This window comes from Arabidopsis thaliana, chromosome 3 (genome assembly GCF_000001735.4).
Source record: "Arabidopsis thaliana chromosome 3, partial sequence".
NCBI classification, from domain to species: domain Eukaryota; kingdom Viridiplantae; phylum Streptophyta; class Magnoliopsida; order Brassicales; family Brassicaceae; genus Arabidopsis; species Arabidopsis thaliana.
Window position 1 is genome coordinate 21,550,285 of NC_003074.8, and position 18,040 is coordinate 21,568,324.

The window sequence follows — 18,040 nt, forward strand, 5'->3', positions numbered from 1 at the left end:
CTACTGATCACCCATTACAGTTACTGTTTCTACGTTTTAAATTTAACATTTTCTCCATCCTCTATCAGTGGTACGTGGTATAGTGGTTGGAGCGCCTAAATTGTAAGGAGACTGATCAATACCTCAATCCTTCAAGAGGCTTATTGTATACCAATAATTAAGGGATCCATTAGTGAATATAGTATTTTATGTGTGTATATATACTCTAATTGTGGACCTGCTCCTATCTACCTACATTCTTTCATATAATATTAAATATATATTGGTTAATCGATCTGGATACGATCCCTTGAATTTTCTAGGAGACCTAGGCTAGATCATATATACTTATACACATGCATGCGTTAAACACTCGTGTATATATAATATGAAACAACATATCTTGCATCAAAATAATTCATAAATAACTTGTTGATCTATCATAATTGCTTGTTGCAAAACTGGTCTATTATTACTTAACTTTACAAACCATGCTCTCGTAAAACTAGATTCTTTGTTCAGTCCATGCATACATTTCTTTGAATTTCAGATAAGAGAGTACCAAAAAAAACTCAATACATGTTAAACAAAAAAAAATGTATATATTAATTGGGACTTTAACTTATATTTCTAACATGTAAAAGAAAATGTGCCAACGATATATAGAGACAATGGACAAACGTCTGGTATATGATATATTTGAACAGTACGTAGGGTCAGGGTTGTCGAGCAATACTGAGAACTATAATCTTAACCTTAAAATAATATATTAATTATAATAAATTTATTTGAGATTTAAGTGAACACTTAAATAAAATCTAATTTGTATCACGCATATAAACCATCATGTAGACCTTTTTCAGGTGGCAAACAAATCAGTTCTCACACCCAAGAGCTCCAATAATGACACTCTTGATCCCATAAATCTCTCTTGTCCTACTACTACTCTCAAGTTACAAAATTATACTAATATACGAGGAACAAATTAAAATGAACTAACCGTAGTGATCAAACGGTTGAAAACTCTCTTGCTAATATCAAGATCAACCATTGAATCATCTCTATTCTGATTTCATCTTGGTAAATTTATACATTAATTAGTAATAGAAAACTTAAACTTTCTATATATAGAATCTGAGATAAAAAAAAAAAAAACAAGGCTTGGATTGAGAAGAAATCGTGTATAAAAACAAAACAATAATATTAGCAGTATATTTATTCATTTTAAGTTTCTAACTTTATTAGTTGTTGCACTTGCGAATAAAATAGTTTAAATATAATATGTTATATGTAACTAAACGTGGGTGGGGATGTGGATTAAAAAAGTTGGTTAGGTCGATTAACTCTTATAGAGTCTTTCTGCACTATGATATTCAACAATCAGATCTATTAAAACTACGTAGTATATGTTTCTCTATACTTTAAATTTTCTTAGAATTCGTATCGTCATTTTGTGAAAATGTATTAGTTCACATTATTCATCTCATATTTTCGATATGTCTATCATACTTTCCATATAGTTTTGTATATTTTATGTTCAAATATTACCGCCACTCATAACGAAAATAGCTACTCAAAAACCCTTTTTATATTTATTTTACTTTTTAGGTTATCTTATTTAGGTCTTATTCTTAACCTTTCCATAATGATGAGGTCTTACAAGCTGCGAGTTTTTTAATCATAATATTTTTTGTTTTTCGATTTTTTTTTCTGCATGTTTTTAATCATAATTCAAACTCCTATATTTGAACTAATAAAATAAAGATAAATCACAATTGTACCTAAAGATGTGTATAACTAAAAATACTTACACGCTTGATTAGCTTGATTAATAGTTACTAGATTTTAACCCGCGGTATATCGCGGGGACAATATTTTTTTTTAAAAGTTAGTATATATAAAAGTTTGTAAATTGTATCTATCTATTAAATATTTTTATTTTATAGTTTACAATTGTTATTAAGTAACGTCCTGCCAAACCCATTCCGCCAACCCGTCCTGTAAAAAAACCTATTTATTTTATTAATGTTGATCTTATTTATGATATGTTTATGAATTATTGTCTAAATATTTTGTAATTTTGTAGTAATTAACTACTATCAAATATCTCTGCGGTTTGATGCTTATAATCGAATTGTTAAAGTCATGCAAAAAAACAATATCAAAAATGATAATTTTGTCATTTTTAAATATGTTAAATATTTTGAAAGTTTTATTTTACTAACTAATCGTGTAGTTAATGTAGAGATATTTAATTCGAAGATAGTTAAATGTAAAATATTTAATTCGAAGATTTAGTTTCTAATTATCAAAAAAAATTATTAAATGACAGTGGAAATAAGTCTCAACTTGAGGATTTATTTCACAAAGTGAATGCAAAAATGTATATGTAGATTCGCGTATATAAATATATATTTATACGCGTAGAACTAGTTTTTTTTTTTTTCACTAACTAGTTTTCAGTACGAGCAAATCAAAAATATGCTTTAATATGCTTGATTAATAGTTATTAGCGTATATAAGTATGTATACGCGTAGTGACTAGTAAGGCCTCTTGGTGTAGCGAAAGGACTTAGTTTTGTTTTTTTCTTCGATCATTTTTGTACGTAACTTCGTTTAAAACTAAGAAAACAATTAGACAGAACAAAAACCTGATTAAGTCATCTTCCATTTTAATTAAGACAGCAAATGAGCTTTTGTCAGCATTATATGTGTAAGCAGACAACTTTTCATGTTCTCGCGGAACACTTCCTTTCACCTTCTCTACTCTATCTCCATCAATTGCTATACGTTTTTAAAAAATAATAATTTATTCCTATTTTGATTAAGTTAATAATTAATTTGTTTCTTAGTCAAGTATTAATTGAAGGTCTAACCAACTTGAACTCAATCGACTACTAATTCTTGGTGATTATTTACCATCAAAATGGATTCATATTCGAGCCATTCTCTGAGTAATATATAATTAAGGAAAAACCTAAAATATACTCGTGAATCCACAAAATGTTTTTACGAAAGCAAATTTTAAACTTTTTAGGATTGGAAGACACTATACTAGTTGAATAGTCGATAACTATATATTTAATCAATGAACAGTGATAATTAGGCTATCTAGTTGGATGGTGAACATATGACTAAGCTAGTCAAGTGACATTCTGAAATGATTACCAAGATTGGGGAAAACTTAAATTATAAAATATTAGTTCTCCAAGAATGTTAAAACATTTATCTCATATTTAAAGTTCAGTAGATCTTAAATGATATATATAAAATATGTATATTTTTATTCATTATCAATTAATTTTGAATTGGTAGCCTATAATCTAATATACACTATAATACTTTTTTTCTGACAAAACGCTACAAATAACTCTTCTCTAAATAATCACCAAACTTTTTGGCATATTATAGGATAACGTGATAATGTGTTGATCATGTAAATGTCGGTGACTATAAAATCATGTTGGAAATATATAGTTCGAAGAAAATCAGGTGCACATACATAGTTGTATAAGATAGTTTAAATGCCCAAATTTGAGGAAATTTAATGGTTTGATTTCGTAAGAGTAAAATATTGTAATGTTTGAAAAAATAACAGGTTATGTATAGTTCTCCGCCTGTTTTGTCAAATTATTTGTCATTTTTATGGGACAAGCCAAATAGAAATTGAAAAAGGGAAAAAAAAAATAGTCACAACAAACAGTTATAAATCTTCTCTTTTTTGTTTATCAACTAAAGTTATAGTTATATATGTTCTACCAACAAAAAAAAGGCTAGAGTAGAGACCGTAAAGTTGATAAAATATTAAGAAAACGAGAGAAAGGACAAACATATCGCCGCACGGGTGAACAGTTCTTTATATGTTTGGTCTTTAACGAGTGGATCCTACTTTGACCATCCGTCCACGTCACGCGCTTTCTTTTAACAACTCATTCTCCATCCCATTTTCACTTTATAATCCGATCATTAATACTCAACTATTTATTCGTTAATCAAATCAGTGTTGGTCTCAACTAAATCTCAATCTATCATAGATTAGTTTTGATCCCTAATATAATAAGAGATTTGATGACAACAAAAACAGAGATTTATGCTATGTAAATTCTGAAGTTTAATCATCAAAATGGTCATAACTATTTATAACTTTAAGTTAGAGTTTAAAGAGTTTAACATTAGTTATATCCTTAAAATTGAATATTGTTTTGATGAAATCCATAAGCAGAAACAGTAAAGAACGTATACGACTAGTCATTGTTCTATTTGATGTTAAGAATATAGTCTTTTATCAATTTCTAGGTTATTAAACATTGAGATACAGCTAATGATACAAATAAAGTATGAAGTATGCTTAACCTCATTAATTATGTACATAATACAAAGAGCCTTCATTCGTTTGAGCGTAATATACATATGATATATGACTTGTTGGTAAGATTAGTTTTAGACTAAATATTTTGGTTTTGAGTATAGAAATAAAATGTTGGAAAATGATGCTGACCTATCTGAACCCTGACGAGGGTCAACCCGACAACATATGATCTCACGTGGGGCCATCACACGTGTCTGGAATTTAAACGATTTATATACAATGGAGACTTCAAATTTAAATTACGACATACCAGCTAGATTAACACACATAAATCCACACGTATTCGTTGTATAGTAATAAATGGGATATGTCATATTGTGCATTTTAAAGTTGGCATGTAATTCTCTACTATCTTTGTGTTCGTTTGATAACAATCATCATACGTGGAGGTACTTGGGCATATATATTGCAAAAAACAGAGAAAAAAAAATCTTTATTTAACAAAACTTTATAAATAATTCTTTTTCCAGCTACTATCTAATCAGGAAAACTAAACTCCCAACAAACAAGAAACGATGAACTTCGTGAATTCTTTTGAAGCAGATGATACATTTAACAAAAACACAAACTGACAGTTGCAATAACAATAATTAAACTTTTTAACAAAAAATAACCATAACTAAAAAGCTAAATGTTCTATAGCATCCTCCAATTACAGTAGTTTAATTTTAGTCTAGGATTAATTAAGTTAAAAATGTGTATAATAAATATGTACTTTGACGAAAAGGCAATAATTCAAAGTCTAAACCACAATATAAGGAGATGGTTTACTCAAATCAATTAAGTTAGTGAGAGTGTGACAAACAAAGCTGTCTTTTAAAATATAAACAAGTGATAATCAATTTTGTATTTTTGTGTGCAAATAATCGGTGCAATTGATATAATACCTTCCAAATTACACCTAAGAGGCGTAATATACAAAATGAGAAAAATATTGTTTTCTTAATAGACGAGTAATGTATGTGTATAAGCATGAACCGTAAGGATATATATTATCCACCAACACAAAAATTGAGTGATATATACATGATATATTAATACACAAGCATATAATAAGTAAATAAATTTATGTATAGCATGCTTGCATAGCGTTTCAAATAAATACAACATTTGCATATACATAAGTTCCTTCAAATATAAAACTTACTATAATTAGTCTAGAAACGAAAGTGTTAAGCTTCAAAAAATTACTTTATGTCTATTCTGATTTTAACGTACCTTTAGGGTTTGGATGTACCCTCGAATAAAAACTTAGGAATACAGTAAAAAAATATCTATATATACTTTGTACTTTTGTAGGATAATTGTTTATTTTTGAAGGGCTAATAGTTTGGCCACTAAAATTTATTTAGTTTTTTTTTTCCATATTTAAGTGAATCCACAACTTTAAATATCTTAAATAAAATTTGTTTGTTAATTATAAACGTGAAAACAGAAGAAAGTATTTGTGTTTAAAAAAAATAATTTGGCTGAATATTACATTTTCCTATTTCTATCTGTTTTAGCTATCGTAATGACTACTGAGCATATGATCCTTTTTGCACATATGATGTTATAAGAAAAAATATGTTTGCAATTTCACTTATGTAATTGTAAAAAGGGAAGTTTTGGTTAAATAATGCAGTTTTCTGTTCATATGTGTGTTATGATCATTTTTGACATATGTTTTTTTAACGATAACATGAACACACGATCGAAAATGGACGTTTTTGAAACAAATTTGATACTCTAAAATATTCGGTGGCTTCAAACTTTAATTAAGTATCATGAGATAATATAGGTGGGTCTATATACACGCAGAAGCAAAAAGAGAAAGAAAAAAAAAATGAAAAATGAAAAACCAATCATCCAGAATTCGGAAAGGAAACACATGCTAATAAACACGAGGCAAAATGCGGCTAGGGAAAGACGAGTTTGTAACTACTAAGATGAAACTAATGTACGTGTGTGAATACATGATTCGTAGAAGTTTACGTCTGAGTTCTAAACACTTCATGAAGTGTCAAAGAGAACTAATATTCAAAATTGATAGTGATTAGCCTGAGAAACTAGGAGTCTCTCAACATTTCAATTTTGAGTTTTCTATATCAGTGTTATCAGACTTTGGCTAATTTTTAGGCTAATACAATTTTGTTTGTTCATAAAAAAAATAGTTTTCTGCATGTCGGAAAAAAACATTTCTACATCAAATGCAACATCACCACATGTATATTACAGATTACATATTTGCATATTGTATGAAATATCAATGTTTCTGATGGAGCTGCATAAGAGATAACACAATGAAGATATACTATACAGAATAATTCTATCAACTAAAATATTTTTTATTTTTATAACGAATTGTTTCTAATCGATGAAAAAAAGAAAACTAATGTATATGAACACAAATTAAGAGGCTGCTTTCCAATGGGTCTATGTAATTGCAATGCATGCTGTCTAGTTATTATCTCTTGGATAGTAAAATGAAACCCCCCCCCCCCCACTCTACTTGCGCTTGCGACCTATATATAGGCCTATAACCCTACTACAATTAGCGCTATCAATCAGTGAATTTACACCACTTTTCATCAAATCATTAATTTCACTTTCTAAAATTAACATTGAGTGGGTAAAAAAACAAATAAACCTAGGGTGAAACAAATTGAACTTTTTATTTATAAGGCTATTATTTATTTTTCTTTATATAACTATTCTGGGTTATGAAATCGATTTAATGAAGAAATTTTTTAAAATTATGAGATGTTAATTGATTTTTCTTTGAAATGGTTATAACTAATATACCAAAATATAATTAAATCGGATTATTATTCGTTTGACTCATGTGTTTTCAAATGATTTTCACTTAAGACTGATCGACGAGTACATCCTACTTGGATCATCATGTTTGGGTCAACAAACCATGCTTTGATATCATGTGACAAACGTAATTTTTTTGATTCTAAACGATTTGATAATACATAGATTAGTCTATACATCCATTATACATTATTTTATATATTCTAATTTAAAATATGGATCATATACAAACGTATCCCATTTAACAATTTCTAAACACATTTAGTTTATTTTTAAAAATTGTTTATAAATCGTATATACACAAGACTGGATGTAAAATCACATAATAACACCAATAATACTAATGCAAATAAATAAACTACAGATGTGAGTCAAGTACTGTACTATATTGGAATTTTTTTGGGTGGGGAAAAAAGAAGATAACATAAATATATATGTGACTATTAATTAAGCCCGACAAATAGGAGAATTGTGGCTAGAAAAGAAAAACTTTGTAATATAAATATTACAAAGACACACTTAATAATGTCTGATAAAAGAAAACGACTTTATGTTATGTGATGCACACAAGTTGGAGATTTTTCTTAAAAAATAGATTGATATGGGACATAATGCATAACAGTTAGTTAACACAAATCAACATGATTCATATGTTTATATTTCTTTAAAAAGAAGAACCAATATCCAAAGCAACTTATAATTATTCTTTTTATATATCCTTTCCTTTACAGAAACTATAATGATGTTTAATTAATTAATTACGATTTGGATGAGTGTGGTGGTGTTAGATTAGGTTTGAAAACCCTAAGGTAATCTTATGTTGTTCTAGCAATGGAAGTTAAACTGCTTCCACTGACCCTTTATCAATCGGATGTTCCTAGAACATATAATCTTTCAGACAATGTAACACACACACATTTGAACGGATTTTCCTAGAAATTTGTCCTAGATATCTAAAGTCAATGCATTATCAAACTAGCTCATGTCAGGTGACTAAAATTTTAACTAACTTTCAAATTGGATTTCATTGCTCAATCTTGCAAGAGAATATGTGTTTATACTTGTCTTTGTATAATGTCATCCTAAAAATGGTGGTCTCACACATAAGATCTCGATCATCTTTGACAAAAGATTTATTTCCTTGAAAATGTAGTAAAAGGAATTATTCCACCTTAAATTCACCATTGTTTTTAAAATAGTCAAAACTGTCACTAGCAATGGTTCCAATTTGGATCACCACTATACCAAGAACTGAAAAACACATTGCACGAAGACACATTATCGGCCCATTCTTAAAGATTCATGGTTAGAAACTTCTGGACTTAGTTGGGCCTATTTTCGGCCCATACAAAAGTCGGCCGAACCGAAAGAAACAATTGGGTATTTACGTCTTTTCACGAAGGAACCCGAAAGAACCCTAATTATATCGTTCGTAATTGTGTGTATATATATAGATTCCTCCAAGTCAACCTTGACATCTCAAATCTCACATCCTCTCGCCGTCTCTGTTTCAGTCATATTTGATAATTTCCCGATTTAAAGGTTGCAAATTTGTTCGTTTCGTTATTGTGTTCTTCTTAGATTCTCTGTTTTCTGAAAAAGGATCGATTTTTATGTTTGTTTTGAAGAGATATGATGATGGAATTAGATTTCCCTATTGGTTTGATCGCCGTTATGATGGCATCTTACGTATTAGCTCTATCTGATCTCTCTTCTTCTTCAATTTTTCCAATTACATGAAAAAGTCTTGAGCTTTTTAATTTATTTTAGATAATGATTAACGGGTCTTAGAGATATAGAAAGAGAAGAGAATGAAGTGATGATTGAACTTTGTTTCCCTATTGGTTTGATCGCCGATATGATGGCATACGTATTAGCTCTATCTGATCATTCTCTTCCCTTTAACTCTGTTTTTTGATAATTATTCTGTTATTCTCTGTTTAGTATCGGATTCTTACTTCCAAGAACTATGTATGAGATAAAGACAACCATAAAGAGTCTGAAATAAGTGGATGGTTACATAATCTAACGATTTATGCTGCATAAGCATATTATGCATTGAAAATTTGGAGCTTATGCTGCTGAAACCTCTTTTAAGCACTCAAACATTGACTCAGTTTGAAATATATCTGGAATCTCGAAGTTCTAATGTCGATGTAGTGGCCTTGAAACAGAGTACTGCATATCTTACCTTCAAAAATAGAGTACTACTGTACTGGATAAAGGCGACAATAAGAATTCTGGATACTTGAAACGGCTGAACATAGGTGGATGGATAGTTACATAATCAAACGCTTTAGGCTGCATAAACATAAATAAATATCACTACACCTTCAAAGTACTATTGTTGTTGTGGTGGCCTTGAAACAGGATAATCGACATATTGCAGCGTCAAAAATTATCACAAGCAATGAAACTAAGGGGGAGACAGAATCACGAAAACTAAATTAGTGTACCAAATAAATAATCCTCAGCTTCTTATAACAATTGAAAACTAGCGTTAAAGACAGATTTTTGCTAACATCTATAACCAAAAAACTTGCGTTAAAGGTCTTTACAATGGGAACTTCTTATTTCATGGGGAAGTCTCTTATTTTGAAACCTAGACAGCAAACGCACAGTACCAGAACAAACGTAGTAGAGAACGTAAGTCTTCAAAGAACATCATCCAACGTTAGAGGAGAACCTCTGGTGACCAACAACTTTGACTTCTCTCTCTCCATAAGAGCTTCTATATCTGAGCACTTCTGCTTAAAAACTTTCATTTCTTGCATACGAGTTTCACCAATCTGTTCTTCCTTCTTCTTTTCCTTAACTTCCTCCAGCTTCTTCTCCAACCAATCAACCTTAAAGCCAGAAAACTTCAGGTATTGTAACGCATTGTCTCCTCCCACAAGATCATCATTGGAGAGCTCTTCCAGTGACTTGCACAGTGTCTCAATAAGACTTAGGAGGACATACATGCATGCTGTTCTCAAATGTTGCTTCTTTGCTTGGAATATTGATGCAATTTCTGGGTATCTTTCAAAAACACGGCTTACAAATTCCACCTGCAAATACAAAAGGATGAACAAACTTAAAATCCCACAAGTATACATGTCAGAAACAAATGATAAAGTCTTATAAATTATAATGTTTAAATTTCTAAAAAGTTTGCATCTTTATTTACCTGGGAAGGAAGAACATGAAACACATTGACATCAATGATTTCTTCCTTTACTGATGAAGTTTCCTTAAGCAAACCTTTCGATTCCACAAAAGCCTCTAGCTTTACCTTTTTCAGAGGTTGTGTTGCCTCTTCAGATTCCTCTAATTTGCCAAGAGCTTCAACAACATCAACCTCCACAACAATTTTGACCTCTTCATTCACCAGAAACCCACCATTTTCAGCCTTAAGTTCGGTAAGAGGAAGCATTGCTAAGAAACCCCAGGCCGGAGTCTTTTGATCAAACCACATTTGTGTTTCTGTAACAAAACAAAAAGAACAGAATCTTTGTGATTATAAAAACTGAAACTTTGGTTTGTCAACATTTAGGCGCAATCCTATAAAAAAATAATCATAAAGTTGTAACCTTTCAGTATGGAAAGTTCTTCCGAGAGTTGATTAACAACATTTAGGCGCAATCTTGTGTGTCGTTTCCAGTCACAAGGCAAAGTTTTGAAATCAGTAACAACCAGAAACAGAGAGAAACATCTATTATCCCTAACTCCTTTGGGATAGGCCATAAGACGCCTGCAAGCAAGCAACAAACATTGAAAACAATGCGATTGTGTTCATATCAACCCTACATAACATCAAAGAACAAGTTAACTTTCTTACCATTTGCAAGAACCAACTACGAATATATCAGAAAAGACTCTCTCGGATCCCAAAGATGAGAAATTTTTAATCACCCATCTGAACTTGTTATCAGCTTCTTTCTCCATTCTAAGACTACTTTGCAATTCGAACGAGTCAGATCATTCAGATGGCGTGGAACCCTAGAACCCAAGTGGCACACAAGTATAGTAACCAAAACACAAGTGTCGAAAGCACAGTGTCACCAAGACTAAAACCAGATGCATAAGCTTGTACAGTGGCTAAGTTATTACAGCTTACGGAAAATTCGGGCTATTTGTCAGCCCATAGTAAAGAAGCCTCAGGGTCACAAATTTTAGACGTTGAATTGGTCAACCCAAGAAGCTCTGGGCTAATATAAACGAAACACAGAGTCCATTAGATTGGTGAAATGGCCTAATTTCTTATTATAGCGGAGGAAGGCCCATATAGAAAAGAGGCCCAAACTTCAAAGGGGAATAAGAAAATGTGGATGAGCAGCGTAGTCAACGAAGGTGTAGAGAGGAACAAGTGTGTATCTTCCATAATCAACTAAACCGTCGTAGTTTAATTTAGTCGATCTTTGTTTTAGATCTTACACTTTTTTGGCAGTTTGAAACCAAAACTCACTTACTAGAGCTCCTAAATAGTGTGTTCTGACATAACAAATCCTTGATTACCTTAAGCAGCATAAATAAGTCAATTAATTCATGTGAATTCTTAAGAAACATTTTCCATTTTTAACTAATATGGATATTAACACGTACGTATTCTTTAAACTCAAAGCAATAATCTGTAGGCCACCTTTGAAAAAACTTCAGGAAATACATGTAATTATCATTACATATATGTCATGTGTGATGAGAGGATTAAGAGGAAGTCGTTATCACCATCATATGGATAAGTGACTTGTCTTTCAAAACGTAATTTACTTTTACTCTCATCTCTCGTATACGGTATACTAATAATTTTTACTCACTGTTTCAAACGTTTTTTTTAATCGGTTTTTAAACTCGAAACATATACTATTTCTGCTCTCGTATTAGGTTTTTATATGAGCTCACATTCTCGTTTTCTGGCTTGTGTGTCTTACGTTCGTTTCATTGCTGCTTTTATGCCAAAATCCTTTACTTTAGTGACGAAAGAATCTTCTCTAATGAGGTTTGAAGAGAATTAAAAAGTTATGATAATGGAAACTGGTTTTCCCTATTGATTTGATAGCTGAAATTGAAGGCATCATCAACCTTTGTACAGTATTAGTCATTCCCATAGGTACAAAAAGAAAGGAAGACACATAGGTCTGTCTAGCTATCTAAGTTTTAAGAAGACTCCAATTTCGAAACATAGACTCAAACGAACAAACAAACAAACAAAGACCAGAACATGCCAAAAGTCATTAAATAACATCATCCAATGTTAGAGGAGCTCTAGCTGTTAACACCTTTGCCTTTTCTTTCTCCAGCATAGCTTCCCTATCTAAGCACTTCTGCTTAAATTCCTTCAATTCCTCCTCTAGTTCTTGAATTCGAGCCTCACCAGTCTGTTCTTCCTCCTTCTTTTTCTTCACTTCCTCTAGCTTTTTCTCCAACCAATCCACTTTAAACCCCGAAACTTTCACGTATGTCAGTGCATTGTCTGCTTCCACAAGATCTTCATTTGATAGCTTCTGAGGTGGTTGGCACAATGTCTCCATTAAGCTGAGCAAGAAATTCATGCATGCTTTCCTCAGATGTGGGTTCTTTGGACGGAAATCTTTTGCAATGTCTGGATGTTTTTCAAAAATACGCTTCACAAAATCCACCTGCAAGTGAATTAAAAAAAAAAGCAAGATTTTTGATAACTCTTGTGAGGTTGAAATTTCTACAAAACTCTTAAAAGTTTTCTTACCTGGGAAGGAAGAACTTGAAAACCATTGACGTCCATGAGTTCACTAACCGGTGGAGTCTCGTTGATCATCAAATCATTAGACTCCACATGATCATAATCTACCTTTACCTTTTTCATAGGTTGGGTAACTTGGGTTTCCTCTTCAGATTCCTCCGGTACATCTAGTTTGCCAATAACTTCAAGAACATTTACCTCAGCAACTATCTTGAGTTCATCATTCACAAGAAATCCACCATCTTTGGCATGAAGTTTAGTAAGGGGAATCATTGCTGACAAACCCCAACCTGGAATCTTTTGATTAAACCACTTAGTTGCTTCTGTAAAATCACAAAAGCAGAATTCATCTAATCAGTAAATTTAACTATGAACCTGTAGATTATGAAAACAATATTCAAAACTTGGCAGAAAACTTGAAAACTAAACCAAACCCCAAAAAAAACACAGAAACACGCTTCAGAAACATATAATATTCCAAGTCCAAAAACAAGCCTCACAAGACATAAAAACTGAAGATTACTTAACTGGTTTATCTGACTAATTAATTATGTTGTAATAAGGGTAAGATATAATTACCGTTTCGTTTTGAGATTTTATCAGAATGTTGATTAACAATAGTTAAAAGATAACGTGCATGTCTACTCCATCCAGGTGGCAATGATCTAGGATCAGCCACTTCCAGAAACAGCGACAAATGATCACCAGACTTATTGAATCCCTCAGGATAGACAAGAAGACGCCTACATCAAAAAAGAAATCCGAACCGTCATCAAAATAAAAGAGAAAATCCAAATTGTAACATTAAAAGACAAGGTTTATCATGTTTACCACTTGCAGCCACCAATAACGAATTGATTAGAAGGGACGACCCTTGATTGGGAAGACGAGAAGTTTTGAATCACCCATGTGAACTTGTTATCAACGAGATTTCCCATTGAAGCTCAAACTAGTAGAGAGCGTGAAACCCTAGAACCTGAGTGGCACCACCAACCACACATCCAAATTTGTAAACTAAACCCCGCCTCTCCATATATGGGTTTCACTTTTGCACTTCGGCCCAATTTACAATTTTTGGCCCATTATAAGATCAACGACCATAAGAAAAGTCTAAACACTTTGTGCATCGTGACTAACAGTGAAATCATCTAACTACTTCATTGGCTCTACCAGACTGGTCACTGGATGAAGCCAAGGCAGTGAGATCTGTCTTGAAATAAACAAAAACTTGATGAACTTAATAGATGAAGCTCAAAACTGAAAATTGAAAGCGTATTATACACGTAATCAGCTCTTTGCCGGTGATGATCTGTTTCTTATATACTTGATGAGCCAAAAGGCATTGCTTTTTCATTACTAGACGCATGCTTTTACATTATCCTACTGAGTCATCATTACAAAATGTCGAAATCCTACTGAGTCATCATTACAAAAAGTGGAAACTTGATTCCGACAAGGGTCACTCTACCTTCCTAAGTTATAAGGGGACTCTAATTACGATATACTAAAACGAACAGACAAGGACACACCATGCAGAACCCAAGTCATCAGACAAAATCATCCAAAGTTAGAGAAGCTCGGGCAGCCAACACTTTTGCCTTCTCTTTTTCCAGCAGAGCTTCCCTGTCTAAGCACTTCTGCTTAAATTCCTTCAATTCCTCCTCTAATTCTTGAATCCGGGTCTTACCAGTCTGCTCTACCACTTTCTTTTCTTTTACTTCCTTCAGCTTCTTGTCCAACCAATCCACCTTAAAGCCTGCATCTTGCACGTATACTAGTGCATTGTCTGCTTCATCCATATCTTCGTCTGAGAGCTCCTGTGGTGACTGGCACAGTGTCTCGATTAGGCTGATGAGGACATTCATGCATGCTGTCCTCAGATGTCGGTTCTTTGCATTGAATCCTAATGCAATGTCTGGGTATTTTTTTAAAATACGGCTCACAAGTGTCACCTGCGATTGAGAAGGAAGGGTAAAAGTAAAACCCATATGTATACATATCCAGAAACACAAGGGTGGGGTTGACTCTCAAACTCACAAAAAGTTACATTTTCTCTGTATTTAGAAGTGTTACACCTTTTGTCCCAAAATCAACGAGAGTCAAATGATAACAATGTCTCAAGAGTTTGAAATTTCCACTTACCTGTGAAGGAAGAACTTGAAACCCATTGATATCCATGGTTTCCTTCACTTGTTGAGTCTTGTTGACTGAATCATTAGACTTCACACCATCATCATTCCTCTTAATCTTTTTAAGAGGTCTGCTTCCCTCTTCAGAATCCTTTTCAGATTCCTCTCCACAATCATTCTCAGAATCCTTTTTAGATTCCTCTTCAGATTCATATTCATATCTCTCTCTAGATCCCTCTTCGGAATCCTTTTTAGATTCCGCTTCAGATTCATATTCAAAACTCTCTCTAGGTCTCTCTTCGTAATCCTTTTTAGATACCGGTTCAGATTCATATTCAAATCCCCCTCTAGTTCTCTCTTCGTAGTCCTTTTTAGATTCCGCTTCAGATTCATATTCAAATCTCTCTATAGGTCTCTTTTCGTAATCCTCTTCAGATTCATATTTATATCCCTCTTCAGATTCCTTTTTATATACCTCTTCAGATTCATATTCATATCCCTCTTTAGATCCCTCTTCAGAAATCTCTATTGCAGCTACTTTGCCAAAAACTCTATAAACGTCTATCTTGACTACAATTGTGACTTCTCCACTTACCAAAAACCCTTCTTCACCAGAAAGTTTAGAATGACGAATCATGGTTTTATAACCCCAGGAAGGAGTCTTCTGATCAAACCACAAATTTTTTCTATCTGAAATTTCACGAAACAAACAACACTAGTCAAGCATCACACAATGATAAACAGAAATACAGACACAGAATCATAAAAATCTACACTTTTTTGTCCAGTGCAGTAGAAAAACTCACATTTCTGTTGGGAGGGCTTATACAAATTGTGATTTACAACTTCCATGCGCAATTCTGTGTTTATACTCCATCCAGAAGGCAAATGTTTAGAATCAGCAACTTCCACATACAAAGACATATACTTTTTAATCCTATTTCCCATGGGATAGGCTATAAGACGCCTGTAAGCAAAACAAATGAATATGTGTCACATGAAACCCTAGCTAAAATTCACCGGAAAACATCAGAAAAAAAGACAGAGTGGTTTCTTACCATTTGCAGCCACCGATCACAAATTCGTCAGAATAAATTGCCCTCACTCCCAAAGAGGAGAAATCCTTGATTACCCAACTGAACTCGTTCTTACCAAGTGGACTCCCTATTCTCCCCATTGAAGACTCCGTCGCAACCCTAAAGAGTGGAGAGTGTGGCACAGCACACACAAATCCAACCACGCTTCTCTTTCTGCTTTTGTGTTGCTGGTCTTCATATATGGGCTTCAGCCCAATTTCGGCCCAATTTAATGCCGGTTTCGTTACCGGGAACCTAATTTTTTCCATCCTTGTGCTTGTGCAGTAGATAAGAATTACGATGTTTCGATCCGCGGCGAGTACAATAAAGTTTGTTGAAATATTTTTTATCAAAGAAACTCTTTAATCGGAGAAAGAACATACCAAAGAAAACTTTTGAAATAAAAGTAACAAAGATCCTGGTTTTTATTCAATCATTCATGTGATTAGATAACGCCACATATGCTTAAGTACGTAAGAAGAAACCTAAGAACGTTACGCTTCATGACTGATGATGACTTCTCATTCAAACAACATCATCGAAACCAAGTCGAGCACTGTCGGAAACAGCTTCGTTTTCTTCATTCTTCAGTTCGGTTTCAAGAGCCCACAAAACACGCCTCTGTTCCACGATCATTCCATCGAGTTCTCTCATCCTAGCCCCACGTGCTTCCATTTTCTTCTTCTTCACGCAAAGCTCCTCCAGCCTGTTCTTCAGCCAATCCAACTTGAAACCTACCTCTACCAGTTCCAAAAGCGTGTTCTCTGCATTTCTTATTTCCTCCTCTGTGAGCTCCTGAGGAGCTAAGCAAATTATGTCAATGAGGTCGAGGAGGTTGTTCATGTAAGCATTCTTCACCATTTGGTTCTTTGGACGAATATTCGTTGCGGTTTCTGGGTGTTTTTCAAAGATTCTCCTCACACAATCCACCTGAGAACAAGATTGTTGTAAAAACTACAAACCAAACTTAATATGATGAGAATTAGATTTTAAAATTTTGCTTACCTCTGAGTAGAAAACTCGAAAGCCATTGACCTCCACGGTTCCATCACCATTCCACATTGTTACGATCAAAGTTTCTCGTAATACAGAGAAGCTGTACTTTTAGATTTGGCAAATCAATTTTTGTGTGTTTGAGGAGTTTGTTCTTGTAACTGATATATAAATGAAGAAGATGCATGAATCTCAAATAAGCGTGAGCTAATCGTAACTTAATAAAAAAACTGTCATAATTAATTGTATGAGTGTATTAATAGCGTCACACATCAAGCTACTCGTTTGGGTAAAGACTATATACTCTGTTCAGACACTCAAAGACACTTTTTGATCAAGAAACATACAATGCAATTAAAGAGACCAATAGAGCCATCTACCACAAAATACTTTCATTGTATATATTAGGTCTTCCCAAGTCAAAACAGAGACCAGAGCGCAAAAAAAACAGAACCAAACCACGTCCCTAGGAATATAAGTCATCAAACAACATCAGTGAAAAAAAGATCAGCAGATATGGCCTCCAAAATCTCTGCCTTCTCTTTATTCAGCTGAGCTTTTAGGACACAAGGATCATTTCAGCTTGGAATTTCACAGCCACATAGTCTCACAGCTGATGTTAAAGTGTTGAATTTCTAAAAAGTTAAGCGAGATTTGCATCTTTCTCAAGTATTCTTACCTGTGAAGGAAGAACTTGAAACCCATTGACATCCACCAAATCTCCTGGAATTTCCTTAAGCTAATCACGAGACACCGAACCATCATCATTCTGCATTATCTTTTTAAGAGGTACATCTAGTTTTCCAATAACTTGAAGAACATCGACCTCAACAATAATCTTGAGTTCATCGTTCACAAGTCTGGTAACCAGTGTCGTGTTACTGAGAAAGATAGAACTCTAGTCAAAACAACGTATTACGGAGCAGCACAAGTCCCACGACTAAATGAGAACAAAAGTTATGGAAAGAATCACCTTTCGCTAGTGAGGATTTCTGAC

The 18,040-nt window shown here is 33.1% G+C and overlaps 4 protein-coding genes, 1 long non-coding RNA gene and 2 other non-coding genes across 11 annotated transcripts; 3 read left to right on the forward strand and 4 right to left on the reverse strand.

Annotated features, from left to right (window-relative positions):
• The first annotated feature begins 8,485 nt into the window (after nt 1-8,485).
• Nucleotides 8,486-9,087, forward strand: AT3G09105. The gene is made up of 2 exons (NR_141508.1): nt 8,486-8,690; nt 8,921-9,087. It is a non-coding gene; the product is annotated as an other RNA (long non-coding RNA).
• AT3G58193 lies at nt 8,776-8,855 on the forward strand. Its single transcript, NR_141699.1, has one exon. It is a non-coding gene; the product is annotated as a snoRNA (small nucleolar RNA).
• AT3G58196 lies at nt 8,960-9,036 on the forward strand. Its single transcript, NR_141700.1, has one exon. It is a non-coding gene; the product is annotated as a snoRNA (small nucleolar RNA).
• A 445-nt stretch (nt 9,088-9,532) lies between the features above and the next one.
• On the reverse strand, nt 9,533-11,232 carry AT3G58200 (TRAF-like family protein). Its single transcript, NM_115682.4, has 4 exons — nt 10,968-11,232; nt 10,720-10,880; nt 10,317-10,612; nt 9,533-10,197 (listed from the first exon to the last, which is right to left on the reverse strand). The coding sequence occupies exons 1-4, from the start codon at nt 11,072-11,074 to the stop codon at nt 9,802-9,804; spliced, it is 960 nt and encodes a 319-aa protein (NP_191379.1). The 5' UTR covers nt 11,075-11,232; the 3' UTR covers nt 9,533-9,801.
• A 925-nt stretch (nt 11,233-12,157) lies between these two features.
• On the reverse strand, nt 12,158-13,783 carry AT3G58210 (TRAF-like family protein; the record flags this gene model as incomplete). The annotated part of the gene is made up of 4 exons (NM_115683.2): nt 12,158-12,765; nt 12,852-13,168; nt 13,425-13,588; nt 13,677-13,783. The coding sequence occupies 4 exons, from the start codon at nt 13,781-13,783 to the stop codon at nt 12,361-12,363; spliced, it is 993 nt and encodes a 330-aa protein (NP_191380.1). The 3' UTR covers nt 12,158-12,360.
• A 320-nt stretch (nt 13,784-14,103) lies between these two features.
• Nucleotides 14,104-16,213, reverse strand: AT3G58220 (TRAF-like family protein; the record flags this gene model as incomplete). 5 transcript variants are annotated; one of them, NM_001339914.1, is made up of 5 exons in its annotated part: nt 14,104-14,797; nt 14,988-15,173; nt 15,450-15,664; nt 15,781-15,941; nt 16,033-16,213. In NM_001339914.1, 5 exons carry the CDS (start codon nt 16,149-16,151, stop codon nt 14,393-14,395), a joined length of 1,086 nt encoding a protein of 361 aa, NP_001325786.1. The 5 variants fall into 5 exon arrangements, with proteins under 5 accessions (NP_001325786.1, NP_001325787.1, NP_001118854.1 ...); NM_001339915.1 differs by having other exon boundaries at nt 14,393-14,797; nt 14,988-15,092; nt 15,513-15,664; nt 16,033-16,151; NM_001339913.1 differs by having other exon boundaries at nt 14,104-15,173.
• Nucleotides 16,214-16,575: 362 nt separating this feature from the next.
• On the reverse strand, nt 16,576-17,112 carry AT3G58230 (Ubiquitin-specific protease family C19-related protein; the record flags this gene model as incomplete). Its single annotated transcript, NM_115685.1, has 2 exons — nt 16,576-16,980; nt 17,056-17,112. The coding sequence occupies 2 exons, from the start codon at nt 17,110-17,112 to the stop codon at nt 16,576-16,578; spliced, it is 462 nt and encodes a 153-aa protein (NP_191382.1).
• Nucleotides 17,113-18,040: the final 928 nt, after the last annotated feature.

What these genes read in the sequence shown, in the direction of transcription:
- AT3G58200 (NM_115682.4), bottom strand. Translation starts at nt 11,074, where the DNA reads ATGGAGAAAGAAGCTGATAACAAGTTCAGATGGGTGATTAAAAATTTC. An exon ending in AGAACTTTCCATACTGAAAG is followed by an intron (nt 10,613 to 10,719) that starts GTTACAACTTTA and finishes GTTTTGTTACAG; the next exon opens with AAACACAAATGTGGTTTGAT. An exon ending in TTCATGTTCTTCCTTCCCAG is followed by an intron (nt 10,198 to 10,316) that starts GTAAATAAAGAT and finishes TTGTATTTGCAG; the next exon opens with GTGGAATTTGTAAGCCGTGT.